At 44.5% G+C, this 15,972-nt stretch overlaps 1 protein-coding gene across 2 annotated transcripts in view; it reads left to right on the top strand.

The window, feature by feature from the left end:
• Positions 1 to 15,972, top strand: part of LOC108244312 (rho GTPase-activating protein 6) — a 70,965-nt gene that overhangs the window by 19,319 nt on the left and 35,674 nt on the right. Inside the window, exon 1 of one of the 2 annotated variants that reach the window (XM_017430409.2) lies at positions 10,777 to 11,254. The exons of the other annotated variant lie outside the window; for it this stretch is intronic. Within the exon in view, the coding sequence (XP_017285898.1) occupies positions 11,213 to 11,254 (42 nt within the window). The 5' untranslated portion in view covers positions 10,777 to 11,212. Of the gene's footprint in view, positions 1 to 10,776; positions 11,255 to 15,972 lie in introns of those variants that run through there. 2 annotated transcript variants of the gene reach the window in all.

Genomic DNA, 15,972 nt, shown 5'->3' with positions numbered 1-15,972 from the left:
GGAATCAGATTTTAGTTCCCATCGACTTATTTCTCTGAGACAATCGGCCTGAAAGGTTGCAGGTTAGAGTTGGCTGAAATTCTGCAGCACTACTAGATTCCTGCTGTTGAAAAAGAAAATTGAATCTTTAACATCGTAAGAAAGATAAAAAAGAAACAGGTTTATCCTAATATAAAGACTGCGTTCTCGTCTTTTTATTTCCTGCTGCTGTTAAGACACTGTAGAGCTCCAGATATGACATGAATACACTTTACATGAAGTTAAACTGAAGTTAACCCAAGGGACAACTGCTCATCCATCACAGGACCAACGCAGAACATGTACATAATCAGACCTAAATGGACCGTTTTGAAGGAAACTGGAGAAGATTCATGTACGCAGGAGGGGATCATATAACTGCCACAGAAAAATGCAATAACCATAATTTGACCTTTACTTCGAGACAACAGTCAAGCGTTTTCTATCTATATTACGCCATTTGTGATCCATGTTTGAGTCACGTCCATCTTGAACAAATACACAATCGTATCCGCTGCTTTTTATACACCAGCCGTGTCGTTTTTTCTTTTTAAACTTATCAGAAAAGCAATAAAAGCTCTGCTGCCCTTTCGTGAAGGGAGCATTCCTCGAAGTCCGCTGTGTTTACACCGCGGACTAAATATTTGTCCCACGAGCTGAGAGGAACCCGGGCTGCTCATTTCGACTCCAGCGAAGGTTCGAGTTGCTTCAAGACAGGTGACCATATGCCGCAAGCGTGCGCTGTGTATACAGTTAGGCAAACATGAGCTGTGCACCGACGGGCCCTGCGAGGCACGCGGGGCGATAAAAAGTCGCTTTAAGACGGCAGACGTGCAGACAGAGCTGCTCGCGCTTGTATAAACACCCAGCGACAGGGTCTACTCGAGCGAGGCCACTTTTGTTGCTCCGTGGGTTCAGCCGAGTTCAGCCTCCATCACCAAAAAAAGAAGAAATTCGCAAATTGTTCTGAAGCGTCACAGCTAACTACATTAAGCAGCGGATTTCATCAACAAAAAAAAAAGAGAAACATATGCTGAAATCCTAAGATAAATCCATGACACAATCAGTTGGTTTTCCCCAGTCTGAAACTAAAAGAAATGCCGTACACAATGAGGATAAATGGCGGGAAGGAGTGTTCCAAAAACAACCCCGCTGAGGAAGAAAGGAGTTAAAATACGAAGGCAGATAAAGGAAGGTGTGGCAGACAAAATGATAGGACTCAAGGGAGAAATAGCCAAAAATAAGGGGCCATTCTCAGCTCGTTTGTTTCTGAATAAAATGATTAAACTCCCCCTCTGAAGAGGGAAAAAACACGAGTACACTGCGGACAGCGACCTGGAACAAGCTCAACATTAGCATCCACAAACACGTGACTGGAAAATTCATGAGAGGCGCTTATTTGCATGGGAACTACGTGCGACCGTGACCAGACCGGGCTGATTATCATAGGAAACGAGCGTGACAATACAGCCCACTCTGTTGGTCGCTAAATACACGTCCACGCTTTTGTGTAGTCCTTATTTTAATTCAGGAAGCGAGAAAGAAACCGTTTGGATTCAAGCGGGCGATTCTACGAGCACTTCCATCTATCGGAGAACAGCAACCATACATTCATATTTAAAACAGGATTCTATTAGGTCTTTTGTTGAGTTTTGTTTTAGTCTGATTGTCTGCTGACTCGAGCGTGGCCTAACAGGGTTCGATAATAGGTGTTGATTAAGCTTTCATAGACAGAGCCCAGAACTGAGTAGAACAGTTCTTTTCTTGAACTTACCCCCGTGCACCCTTATTCAGTATATTTCACATTTCTGGTAGCACAGTTTCTGGCAGTTAGAAGAAAGACGTTTTGCTGTACTGCCTAAAATAAAAACACTCAGAGCAATAAGTTTGGATTTGGTGCCCATTAGGAGCAGAACTGAGTAAGTAATTATTCAAGATGCAAGAAGCTGGCATGTCTAGAATGGGCGCCACGGGGCACGGGTAGTGGTGAGACAGTGTTATCAGGCAGTTGCCAGAGAATCAGTCAGTCAAAACAGAGGATGCACATCAGAAAGCATTGAATGTATATGGAAGAGTTTGAGCGAGGTTGAATTATGGGTTTACTCGTAGCGAAGGTTCTGATCACTCCAGCGAAGAACAGCTGTAGTCTATGCCAGGCATTACAGCACGGACTGTACCTGCCATCTGGACAGAGGTACTCCTTACCCCATGGGTCATCCCACACAGCGTCACCATCCCAAGCATTGGCTGCCATTACAGTCGGCTGTATTCAGAGTGGTACCGTGACAAGGAGGCTCGGTCCGATGTTCTGCAAATAATCTCTGTGACAATTTGCCAGCTGTCAAAGGCCAGATGGAAAAGCTATGAGTCAATATGCTGCAAGACAGGATAGGACAGCTTTATGACTCCATTCCACACCAAATGACCGCTTATACCCAGGCCCAAATGAGTACCACACCCCACTGACGGGACTAGCAGTGTGCCCACATTGCCAACTTCAGTATCCATTTGATGCCATCGTTGCAATACAGCCATACAACCTTACAACATGTAGTTTAATGGCATCTCTACCCCTCCTTCTGGGTGCTGAACTGTTTTTTTTCCCGTAGTGTTGGGAGCTACTGCAATGGTGTCAGTTCTTTGTCATTACCGTTAACTGTTACAACTTTTTGAAGCTTAATTGAAGCCACAGAAATGGTTAATCTGTTTTATTTTACAGAGGGTAAGCCTGTTTTGTTTTTGTCAACCTGAAGAGACACCGTTGTTGGTGAACATGTTGAATTTGGAACACCTAAAAGCAGCCAAGTCGCTCTCGTATCTACTCTCATATTCCCAGGGTATCAAATACGGCCGTTGTGTCAAATCCAAAGGCGCTTTCCGGAAAAGATCACTTTTGGCTTTAAAGGTACCGTTTCACTTGCAGACTGGGGGGGGGGGAAGAAAATGCCGAAGGGGACATTTTGAAAGGTGCTTCTTGGAATGACCCCGGTTAACTCACAGGAGCGCTCTGTTTGTGCCGTGAAGCAAGTTCAAACTCGGTCCAAACATCCAACGGAGATCGGATTGATTTACAAACATTCGTGATTTGCATGGAAACGCCCAAACAAGTGCCAAGAGACAGTTGTTGTTCCTTAGGTCACTGAAGAGCGTGTCTGAGTTTTTCATGGTCGAGAACGTGTGTGTCAGTGACAAAAAAGGACAAAGTAAAAAAAAAGTCTTTGTTGTTCTAAGAAAGTAAGACAAAAACGGAGTTTTCTGACTCATTACATTGGTATGAAGCGCTCACATCCCGTTTATTTTTCTCAACTGCACACTGATACACTGAAAAAGCAGGAAAAATGTGGAATTCCAGCCATTTTTGTCCCTTCCGATGACCTCACCTCACGTTCTAATTTCACCCTCCACGAGCGAACGTCAGGACTGCGGCGCTATGGAAACGAGGGCAAAAAAAAAAGGATTTTCTGCCAGAAACTACATCGCGGGGCATGACAGAAACCAAGCAAAACTCGGCAAGAATTTTCCCACAGTGTCTGGCAGCGCTCTCCCAACTGCTCGAGCCTCTCGGAGATGCGTTTCAAGGTGTGTTTATTTAAACCGCGTCCGCCGTTTATCAGACGTGACGTTGCACAAATATTTGACCCCATCGGAGATACATAACTGCAGGTTTATGAGGCGTCGTAGGACCATTGGGTCATTAACGTTCTGACGCTATCGTCCCAGTCCAGCACGGCAGGCGAACTGGGACGCCATGGCAACTGTTGTGGCTGAAGACATTAAGGAGGCGTAGGAGGGCGAGGACAGCGGGCAGTTCCTGTCTGAATCTGTGCGCGAGCGTGGAGGAGCTGGAGCTGACACACTGATCCGTTTTTAATTTACAGGCAGTGTAAATTCAGCCACACTTCAGGACTGACAGGTTGTGTTTTTGTTCTGCGCGATTTCCAATTACAACCATAAAACCAACGCCTGCAAAGAGAAAACGCATCCAGCTAGAAATAAAGGCCAAGCATTCATATCACCTGTTTCCTTTCATCCCAGAGTTTGAAACTAAGTCCGTCTAATGTTAAAGAAATTAAAGGATCCTTGAAAAAAAACCCCAAAACAAAGCAATAACACTAAGCCAATAGGAATGAAATGCTCCAAACTAAAACATCCAGGAGGTAAATGTTTCTACGCTGCAGCTCCATGATTTTATCACAGCTTCTCAATGAGTCGTGTTGTTGCAGCTCAGAACCAAACCAGTGGCGGCTGGCCAATAGAGGGCGCTCCACTCACTTTACCTTGAATAAGACGTAAAAAAAATAAAATAAAAATTAAATAGTACATTAAAAATATTTTGAAATATATGTATATATATTTTTAGTTGTGTAAGATAAATATTTTATAGTTAATGAGAAGTAAAGTTGTTTCGTTCATTGGTTACGTATTTCCGCCCCGGGGCGCAAAAATCTTTGTCCATATTCTCGTTAAAAGTTGATAGTTGATAGGACGGTTCAGGGCGCACCTCTCCTGCGCCCAGAGCTGACTCCGCCTCCCGCCGCCGGAGCATGGGACTCCTCCCACCATGGAGGCTGACGTCACATCCGTCTGTCCTAAAGTTCGCCTGATTGAAAAGTCGAGCCGCGGGTGAGCTGCCTTTTATTCAAAGACAGCAATAAGTTCATTACGTGACTAAGTTACATAAATAAGTTCATAGTTAATAATTAGTTTAAGAAAATTGATGCTAAAATCTGTTAAAATGTTTGAATTCTAATCGGAGTGAGACATCCGATCTACGTTCAGAATACGTGATGTAGTGAGAGCTCTCACCATAAAACGAGCTTTGACGTAGTTTCTCCGGTAAAGTTTTGAAAAATAAGGGAGAAAACAGATCTTATAAACACTAAATGTGTCCTACAGACCTCCGTCTTTGTTCAGGAAGCACTTGTGCATTTATATGTACATTATAATGTTGCTTTTGTTGTTTTAATTCATGTAAATACACTGGTGTGATACCTTAGAATATGTTTTTGACCAAAACATATACTAAGGTATCACATAATAGACATAAACCAAAACCTTTGGTATATGTCTATTTTGGATTTATAGCCCCCCCTGGAGAAAACTCCACCAGCTGCCACTGGACCAAACTGGCCTAAAAGGTGGTGGGAAAAGAGATGAAAACTTTCCAGCAAAGCGGGAAGTTATTTCCTTTTATATATATATATATTTATCGCCGCATGTTTCTCTTTGTCCTCCTTTTAGCTCGCCTTCGTTTACGGTGATTGAGCGCAGACCCAGGCATGATGTTGTGCGTTCGGAGGACCGATGAGGGATTGGTTCTAAAAAAAAAAGAGTCATTTTTGGAATTTGGAAGCGGTGCGCGGGACATAATCGGTCGCTCGTGTTTTGTTTTCCTTCGCTTGCGTCCACCTCTTCAGTGAACGAGGCAGGGAGGGGTGGGGGGGTGAACGTACGTTTCTGTCTGCTCCTCTCTGCAGACTTGTGCACGGCATTCTCCAGTTGTGAGGTCATCTCCCCCCAGAGCGGCTCTGCGCCGAGCTCCTGCTGTAAATCCGTTCAGACCGCCGCTCTCGTTCCCGTACGCCCGCCTGTAGGGTCGTCTCACTGCACGGAGGTCAAAGGTCAACATCTGAAGGAGGGAAAGAGATAGACATCGACGACGGCGGCGAGCTTTTAAGTGGGGTGGGGGTGGGGGAACAAAAACAAATGCGACTCTGGTGTTGGAGTTTCTGTCTTTAATCAGCGGGGCCATCTCACGCTGTTTCAGAAGCGCGAGCAAAAACAACAGACTGTGTGGATACGCAGAACATCACAAGAAACGAGACCGACAGCGTGAAAAACAGAACGCATCGAGTTGGGAATCACCTCAACTTTAAGTTGAGTTGTTGAACGACACTCGATGCAAAACTAATTTGTGTTCAAATTTATAAATTAATGAACAAAATCCACACATTTGGTTTTCTCCCATAGATGTCCTTGACCTAAAAGTTTGTGAGCAAACTTTGTGACCAGATGCCAACGATTATCTGTGTTTCATTCACCAACAAAATGAGCTGAAGACAATGACGACTATGGAAGAGTCGCACGGGAGCAAGACATCCGACAATTTGGATGTTTTAGCTCAGAATTATTCAGTAAAAAATGTTATTATTACAGTAGAGATGGAAAAAAAAATTAAAATAAGCTAAAACGGTAAATTCACTGGTCCAGCAAAAGCCGTGTGTGTTCGAAGTTGAGCCATCTTTATCCCAATTAAAAAAACAAAAGATAAATAAAACAACTGGACAGAGAGGGAGCGCTCGTCGTGTGACTCGACGGACAAAAAATTCCCAAAACGGGAATCGGTCGTCTTGTTGCAGCAGCGGGCCTGAGTTGTGGGCGTGTTCGAACTGCACCAATAAACACACACAAAAAAAAAGCATCCGGAATATCCTTCCATAGGCAGTTAACCTAAAAATAGCCAATTTTGCGACAATTTAGTCAATTTGTCAAGAAAAAACTACCATAAAAAGGCATCGAGACGTCTGAACGTGGCCAAACTGATGGGATTAACTGATTAAATGTTTTCCTTCTACGCTTGTATAGTTCCTACATTTTAGAAAGACGGGCCCGGATGTTGACAGTCCATCTGTCTGATCTTCAGCTCCCCTCCTCCTTCGGCTGATATTCTGCTCGTTTCATGCAGCTCACATGATTCTACACTGGCGTGTCGAGTTTTAGGAGGATCTAGTGTACGGCTGCGACCGTTTTTCGCTCTACGACTTCTATCCTCTAGTTGAAGACATTCCACATCCCTTTTTCAGTCCGGAACTGGAGAGTCAGCAGATTATCCTCACTCCCTTATCCTCACATCCTTCAAGAACTTAACGCCTTGTAAGATCTCGAGATAGCGTTTATACCAGGGTCGATCTCCTGCATGTTTTAGACGTGTTCTTGCTTTAAAACACCTGCTTTAAATGGACGACTTGTCGCCATGTTCCTGGAGAACCTGATGATTGGGCGAGGAGGTCATTAAACCATTTGAATCAGGTGTGTTGGAGCAGAAACACCTAAAACTCCCAGGACAGCGGAGCCTGGAGGCCTGGAGTTTGTCTCTTTAATTTAAAGGCCCATCTTTAACAGCTGCAACAAAATCAGGCGTTCTGCTTTTTGGCACCTTTTAGATAAGTTTTCTAAACTTTCGAGGCTCATTGACTGCTCACCGCTTCTTGGACCCACACTGCTGATAATTTGCCTTTTTTTTTGTTTTAGTTTAGGAATGGTAAATGTGTAATCTAAGAGCGATACGGATCTAAACAGATGTAACCACTCAGACCCGTCAGTCATTTCAGAAACACAAACAGGCTGTGCTCCGAGGAACCGTCCCGAGGCGACGCACCAACGCTGAGCAGATGCAGAAACACGCCTAACAACCTGCACTGAACCTGTTGTACCTGTACTTGTTCTCTGCCCCGTAAATATATTAACGACAACGGAGTCTCTTACTGATTTAAAGCTTCGCTAAATGACTACAGCTAAAATACCCTAAAGAATACGGCGAACCCACTGGGTTTAGCCGTCTACGTGGGCGCTTTTGTTGCATACGAAGATGAATTTATTGTTCTGGCTTGAGTGGGATGTTTGCAGGAGATGCAAATCCAAACGGCTCATCGAACAATGACAGATTTTAAAGAGTCAGACAGCCACGAAAAGGTGATATGGTTGGTTTCTAGCCAAGTTTTGGGTTTTTAAATACTTGAACACAAACATAGATGTGGATTTGTTTTTCTAGTCAAACACAAAAACATCCATGGTTACAGTTTTTATTTATTTTTTTTTTCCCCTGGGAGAAATATCCAGATATTCCTGGCAGGCAGAGTCGCCCCCGGCTGCTACAGCTGCTGTTTGCTCTGGCAAATATTCATGGAACTTGAAGAAAATAATAATAACGTTTAGAAGATGGAGTCGACAAGAACAGCTATCGAGTTTAGGGCGGCAGCCGTCCCCCCTTTTGTCTTAGCTGGGCTCGGATTAGCTGTTAGCTCCGAGTACTTCCTGTCGTCCAACATGCCAACATTTTAGCCAAACGTCTGTATTAGCTCTCAGAGGACGTGTTAGGGATAACTCTCAGCTGCTACCACAACTTTTCAGTCCAATATCTGTAAAACTGTCGTTGGTTTGGTCTTTTTTTGTGTGTGTCAGCCAGCTGTGGCACCTCGTCCACTTCTTGCACGACACCGTTCAGTTTCTCTGCGTTCCCTCAGCCGAACAACGTCCCTGTCGCTCCATACGTGTCCACCTTTCTGAGGCTGCAAGTGCATCAGCCCACATGTGGTCAGCCCAAACGTTTCCTCGACTCCCGGCAGAGGAGACCGAGGTTTGAGTCGTCACTATTTGACAGAACATCACTTCAAAAACCAGACTATCCCTTTAATCGAGACCCTAATGAAAAGATCTCGGCTGCCACTTTGCCACCCTGGGAGTGTGGTTACCAGGAATGGGCTGCTGAGGCTTTTGTGTAGCAGAAACTGACGCAGCTGTTCACGAAGCGTCACAAAACCAGAACAAAAGAGCTCTGAAGTCATTTCGTTCAGCAGGTACATGTTCGGAGATTCTCTGAAGAGTCATCTGCAGTCATACGGGATTTTCTAAAAGAAAACCTGTCAGTGCGGCTTATAACCCGGAGCACCTTATATATGTAAGAGGTCGGGATGTTTTAGTACGACTTTGGTAAACTACAAAGCTGCACCGCTTGCAGCATTAGACCCCCATGGCGTACTCCTGTCCACGGACGGTTGAGACTTCATACTCAAGATTGCCTAAAATTCAAATTTCAGTCATGTCGTCACCTAACGAGGAGGAAGAGATCGCTCGCCTCTTTGCTTTAAAAAAACAAAAGAAAGAAGGAGCCTTTAGCCCTGTTTCTTCACCACCAGGGCAGCCACCGCACACCTGCCAGCGCTGCACAGAGAGCGGTGGTTTGTGTCGCGCACAAAACAGTCTGATGTGAACGCCGTTTCTTGCCGGGCGGTTTATTCTGCGACACCGAGTATCCGTACGTGGTCATAAAAACTGATCTTTGCGCCTTTACATCGGTGCAGTGTTCTCTGAAAAGACGGGGCTGTTTTGTTTCGCTTAATGCGCCTTCGAAAACGGACCATTCATTGACCGAGCGTCTTATAATCCGGTGCGGAAGTAAACAAGTCCTAGTTTAACCTTCTGATGTAAAGAAACAATCTTTAAAGCTCATCTCGACCAGATCTGATAAGCCAATTCTGTGCAGAAACAGGTTTTCTGCTAATCGTTTAACAAGAAATGTTTTGATGATTCCAGCAGCAGATACACCCGACAGTACGGCAGAGCTGCCCGGCTCCCAGCTGAGTCTGCGTCCCTTTTAACTCCGCCGCATACTTGAAATGGTTTCCCCCTGGATCTGATAAGCGGGGAGGAATGGAGCGCTCGTCGAGCCACCGGCTCTTTCACACGTTCAGCAGATTGAATTAGAGCAGAAGGGAAGCCGGAGTCTGGTTCGGGAGGAAAACAGAGAGGAAGAAAGCAGATGGTTTTCATTAGCTTTTGCAATGTGTGTGTGTGTGTCCTTGATGAAACTGGGTTCTATTCTATTTGTTTTGCCTAACTTCTTTTTATGAGGATGGATGTGCGCCGAGTCTTTTGACCCAGATTGCCCAACGCCGCTTCTCCACTAAATGTTACACAACCCACGGTTTCAGATTAAAAAGGACTGACACTTTCGAAAGGCTGTTTAAAAAAAAGAAAAAAGTTGAAAATATTGAAAATATCTACTTTCAAAACATTAGGATCAATCAGGTTGTTTGATTGAAGACAGTTCAACATAAAACCAAGACTTTAGACTGGATGTTATTTATATTTTAAGTGGCAGACCCTCATATGGTGCCCCCCCCCTCCCCTCCCCTCCCCTCTCCAGTTCCAGTTCTGCACCCTGAACCTGCAGAGCGTCTTCGGTCACATCTCCTGCAGCGCGGAGCTCCATTTGTGGGTCAGTGGCATGAAAACATCTGGGCAGGGCCTCCTCCTCCTTCAGAGCCCCGCCCACCACTCTTCTTCTCCTCCTCCTCCTCTCTGGTCCACTGCAGAGAGGCTCCAAACAGAGCCGGAAACGATCCTCGCTTCAAAATAATAGCGTATTCATTTCATGAAGAGCAAGACGTTTGATTCAGCCGCTCTGCATATTGCAATAATCGTTCTGATATATTTATATTATTTAACCATATTAGAGGATTTGTTTCTTAGTGGGCTGGTAGGGAAATAACTTGCTTTCCTATTTTTAGGAGGGAGGAAAAAGGGGGACGGTGTGATTTACAAGTGAACTTCACTGTTTTTTATTCTTATTTTCTATTTATTTATTTCTATACACTATTGCGTGTAATAATCTAATCTTTAACTGTTTTTTTTTAGTACTTATTGGTATTTTAAAGCAGACAGCAACCCCTGGATTTCCTACCCGGCCTAATGAAGCAGCAGCTATCTGGTATCTACAGTTCACGTTTGAAGGAGTAAAAATAATTAGGGAGCATTTTGGCAGCCCTAAAAACCAGATCATATTATTATTATTCAGAACGATGACGATTATTAAACCACATGTTCCAATATATTTTCAGAAAATATTCTATTGTTAATTTCCCCACTTATAGCTTTTGTTTGCATTTTCTTACACTACTGCGCCAGTTTTTGTATTGCCATACTGCAGGGTTTGTGGACTGCTTGAAAAAAGAAAGAAAAAAAAACAAAATAAAAAAAAAGACGCGTCTACGCGCGGAAGTTTTATTTTGAAAGTCCGCAGCGGAAGTCGCGCTGCCCCAGCGGTGCCGCCTTGACGGCGCTCGGCGCGCCTCCTCGCGCCAACTCGCGCCGCCTTGCTCCGGGGCTCCAGCAGCATCTGCGCTGAGCAGAGTCCGCGGCGCGCGCAGTATGGATCCGTTACGCACGGTGCCGTCCGCGCTGTCGGCTCTCTGACACGCGCGTCGCAGAGCTTTTTTTTTACATCAAGCTGCCCATCTTTCCATGCGACATGCAGTAGAATAAAATAAAATAAGATTTTTTAAAAAAAGAGGGTGAAGACAAGTGCTTCGTGGAGACTTTTTTTTTTTTTTAAACCAAACGCGCGCACTTTTCTGGACTTAGGATACCGTTTATTGCTCCGTTTTTACTATATGTGGATTTTCCAGTCGGGACGATGGGGGACTCTGTGTTTCTCGACAGGCAGAACACATATCTTGTGAGTATCCAGCTTGACAAATGGCACAAAAAGCGCTTTTTAATGTGGAAAAATAGAGCAGTGTCACCCATATGCGCTCCTGGATGTGTGCACAATAAGTAGACTTTAAAGCTGCTGCTAAGTGTTTTATTTTGCTTTATTTTTTAATTAAAGAGAGCGGGAGCTGTTGGAACATCTGGCTTTCTTTCCATTATTTAGTTTTTTTTTTTTTTTTTAGAGGGGAGGGGTTATGTATGCAGGAGATTTGAACAATTTAAAAGGACTTCCTCTAAATGCCTGAGAAACCGTTCAAAGTGGAAAAAAAAGGGCTTTGAAACATGCAAGACAAAAAAAAAAAGAAACTTCATGTGATGGAAAGTTCGACGTGCCAACGAGGCCATCGAACGCGCACGAGAACGCTCACAGCTCGCACCCGGGGTGTTGTGTTACAACCGGAGCCCGATGAAGGCAAAACACGGCGATGTGGGTGGAGGCCATGAGGGTCATAAGGGTCGTAGGGTGAGAACCGTCTCACGGCTGGGATGCTGCCGAGGCTTGTTTGGTTTGAAGCGTGCACACATGCTTGGTCCTTCATCATCCTCCCCTCCCGATGAGGAGGAATCTGTCCGCTCTTTATGACCGATGGGCTTTTGTGGCTGGAGGAGCTCGCAAACCAGCGAACGGTGATCGGAAAACAATACGGTTTTCTTTGGCTTCGCTGGCACGGTGCTCATGGTGGGAATCGGAGGTTTGCAGCTTGGAAGCGTCACCGCACCGTACGCAGTAATGTGTCCAGAGTCTGCATCCTGAATGTAATATTCAGCTGTAGAGCAGGACATCATCCCAGAGACATAAGGTTCGATGTACCGTAAGTAACCTGTTGACTGATTTAGTCAAGCTATCCTACAACAGAAACTCATGAAGTCCTGCAGATAAATCCAGCTGGGAAGGGACGAACTGGTTATTGAACCACAATTAAACATTAAATCATCCTAAAGGTCTCCATTGGTTGTCATCCCACCTCTTTTTTCTTTTACTTTGCATCCAGGCAGCAAGTTTTCAAAAAGCGCTCTGCAGGAAGACGGGCGAGCAGCGCAGTTCAATCTAAAAGGGGGCTGACATAACTCCGGACCGGAGCAAAAATTCTTTTTCAGCGCTAAAGTAAATATAGTTCGAACTGGAAACGATGTGTAAACAGAGGTCTGTCAACTTCGCGGGGACTTTATAAGGTCAGAAAATGCTCTCAGGCGGCACTTCTTGATTGCAAAGGGTTCAAATTGTTTCCGGAGGAAACCTCAGCCGATGACTGAGGCAGAGAAGTTACCGTACATCCGGACGCTTTATCAGGATTAAATGCTTTTAGTCGTCCTAGAAAACAAGACACAGAGGCCTCTTGGCTGTTTGGCCAGGAGAAACAGTAGATTTGACTCATTCCTGTTCACCAAAACTGGAAACTCCAAATCCAAGACTGAGCCAAAGTGATAGGGACATGGGTCGGGGCAACACAAGGTTTGGCCATCCTTGTAGGGTTTGTGCGAGTACATTTACATGCAGGGGGCTGTGAGGACTTCAACAGTCATTTTAAGTCACACCTCTCGCACTTGGCGGACACAACCTTGGTGACCAATCAGAAACAGAGGGACCATCGTCCAATTAGAAGGAAGACACGTCTTCCAAAGTGGATTTCTGCTGTCCTAAAGTAACTCCACTTTCAAAGATTTCTGCAGCGGTTCATACAAACATTTAGCATTAATTCCTAAAAGATTTATTGATTTATTTATGGTACCTAGCTGGGTCACTTCCAGCAGAAATATCTCAATATTTATGCCAGAAGAGCAACATCTTATACAACTGAGGTTTGAAGACAGAGCTCACATGTTTGAGACTGGAGTTGCTAGAAGATGGCCCCCGTTAGCCGTTAGCTCGTCAATCTGGTCAGAGTTTTACTTCGTTTCTGAAAAACGAGGTGGATTCCTTTTCCAAAAAGGTACTTCCTGTACCCAGAATGTACACGGATTACTGAATTCTGAGCTAACTGATAGCATCTGCAGGATAGCAGATATATCTTAGTATGTTATATTGCTGTCATAGTGGGGACAGAATGTGTCCAAAGCTGGAGGAGAGAGTTAAAGCCAACAGGTTTGCACCGTGTGGAGCAATAAACGGAACATGTGACGGCTCCAAAAGATTGTGGTTCAGCGTCGGCCATCAGTTTCCAAAATTTCATGTCTTTAGCAAGATCGTAGTGTGATTGTGACCCTGCCAAAATAGATAAATGGATGTTAATTGTGTTAAAAACATCACTTCCCAGCACCGTTTGTCCCGTTCTGGTCAATGACAACCAGCCACAGAGCTGGAGTCTTCTGAAAAGTAATTAAGATGTTCAACGTGATGATTTCCTAGCATGTTTGTTAGCTTTTACTTTGAAAAGCTTTGAGGTATTCAATCAGTAATCAAAGCATTGACCCATCTTGACCTTGTGCACTCATTAAGTTAGAAATGTGTTTAATGAGAAGCCCATTAAGTGTGTTTAACAGACTTCGGTGAGAGTAAAAAAAGTCGACGTAAGTTTGAAGATGGCATCCTAACATGCAGGCCCGGAGAGGTGGAGTGACACCTCTAATTAAACTGAAGTATTTCGCTGAATGCTTTCCGTGCCGGCAGACACTCCCACGGGCTCGTAATTAACTCGGCTTGAATGAATTAGTCTGGCCTAGATCAAAGGAAAAACGACACGGTTCGCACGTCCTGAATTGATTTAGCGTCAGCGGCACCTGAGACGTCGACTCGAGTGCAGACAGGAAGTCATATAGGAAGCGTCTGATTTGACTCGGTGATCTGGAGGACCTGGTGGAACCTGAGATGCTGTGCCGTCTGGATGTTGCGTCATGACGACAGCGAAAGTAAACGAACGAGGACGTTTTTGCTCACGTGGCTGATGCTTTGCCAATAGTCTAATAAAGATGGCCTTTGTGTTGGAGTCTTTTACGAGGGTTGGCAGTTTGGTTGCAAGTTGTGGGCTCTGAGGAAGTCAAGTCACATTTATTTATACAACACCTTCAAAGTGCTTTACAGCATGAAAACAACATAAAAAGCTAAACTAAACTTATCTAAAACAAGTCATACTTATTCACACCAAAGATAAACTGAGGAAGATATAAGATGGACACTACGGTACAAAGATATAATAAACCGATAATAAGCTGATGTTGGGTGACCCACACTGGGGTCGGGGACCCCAGTGTGGGTCACCCAACACCAAGTAGGGGTCCTTAGATAATCTCCAAACATCAACTTACAATAAAAAAAAATAGTTTTTATGCCATGTTTGCATCATAATCGCTACAAAAACTTGAAATAAAAGTCAGTAAATTGATTAAAAAAATAGCATAATGGATGTTAAGACTGTTTGTGTCATTATGGTCTTATTTAATAGAATCATCAGTATTTTTGGATGTTTAAAGAGCCAACAGATGGGGTCACACAGCTTTGTCACTGTTATTTTATGGGTCGGAAGCTGAAAAGTTTGGGAACCACTGCTCTAAACAAAAAGAAACTAATGGTATTGGAAGACTTACTCAAAGTACCAAAGACCAACTAACAGTTCAAACATTAAAAAGAAAAATAAGATGGGAGAAACCTCTGAAACAGCACCAGATCACAGAAGTCTTCTCACTACGACTGGCGTAGACGAGTAGAAGGAAAACAAAAGTAGCTTTAATGAAACGAGCGACAATCTTCCTCTGGTTTATCATCTGCCATGGTTGTAATTCACGACACTTCCTCTAAGTTTGCTTAAAACTGCAGCATTAACTGCTGGCCTCATCCTTGTTTGTTTGCAAAAATCGACCAATGGCTCCAACACTGAGCTGAAATCTGACGCGGTAGTAGCTGAAAGTCATTAAAAACACAGTCTGAGCGATTCTGCATGTGGTCACAAATAAGGTTTGGCTGAAATGGCTCAAACTCTCATTTCGATCTTAGTTTCAAACCCTGGCATGAAAAAGCAGGCGGCCTGCTCTCGTCTTCCTACTCTTACAGGAGTAGGTGTGTTTGTTTTACTCCCCTGCCACTCCCTATCCAAACAGCCCAGGTGAAGAAAGGACACAAAGCCGTCGAACTGATAGCTCATTTAACAGAGTAGGAGCGTTAATCAAAAACACACACACAAAAACAACTTGTGTTGATGTGGCTGTTATGAACGTCCGGGTCCGTGCGTGAATTTGCGTGGGCGAAACCTCCCTTGTCATCCGTGCACCGAGTGTATTTACATTGATTGCAAGTTTTCCGAAGCACACCCCGACCCGGGAGGAGAAGTCAGCAGGAGTGGACACTTTGTCTGCGGGAGTGCACGAAGCTGGAATGCACTCAGTTACTAATCGCTTCGAGTATAATGGCCTGGAGAATAAACTCTTATATTCCTCGTTGTTATCCGTGCACAGGGTTCCTGGACGCTCATTCGGCGGGAGTTTGACAGGATTCGTGCTTCTAATGTTGCATGTAGAGGACGGTTACTGGACGGTAGAAGAAATAAATAAATTGTTGCACATTCCGCAGCCGTCACGTTCGGCTCGTCGGGACAACGCCGTCCGCCGCTCGTTTTTCACCGCGTCAGGGGAAAGGCACTTGTTTTATTATCAACAAGTGAAGGAGAAGTCCGCCCTCCCCTCGAAGTCTTGTCTTTTTAAGGAGACGGTTGAAGGCTGAGGGGAGGAGGGGAAGAAAATGGAGCGCTGAGG

Source organism: Kryptolebias marmoratus, linkage group LG23 (genome assembly GCF_001649575.2).
Source record: "Kryptolebias marmoratus isolate JLee-2015 linkage group LG23, ASM164957v2, whole genome shotgun sequence".
Taxonomy (NCBI): domain Eukaryota; kingdom Metazoa; phylum Chordata; class Actinopteri; order Cyprinodontiformes; family Rivulidae; genus Kryptolebias; species Kryptolebias marmoratus.
The sequence above is the reverse complement of the archived record's forward strand: the minus strand, read 5'-3'. Positions and strand labels throughout refer to the sequence as shown.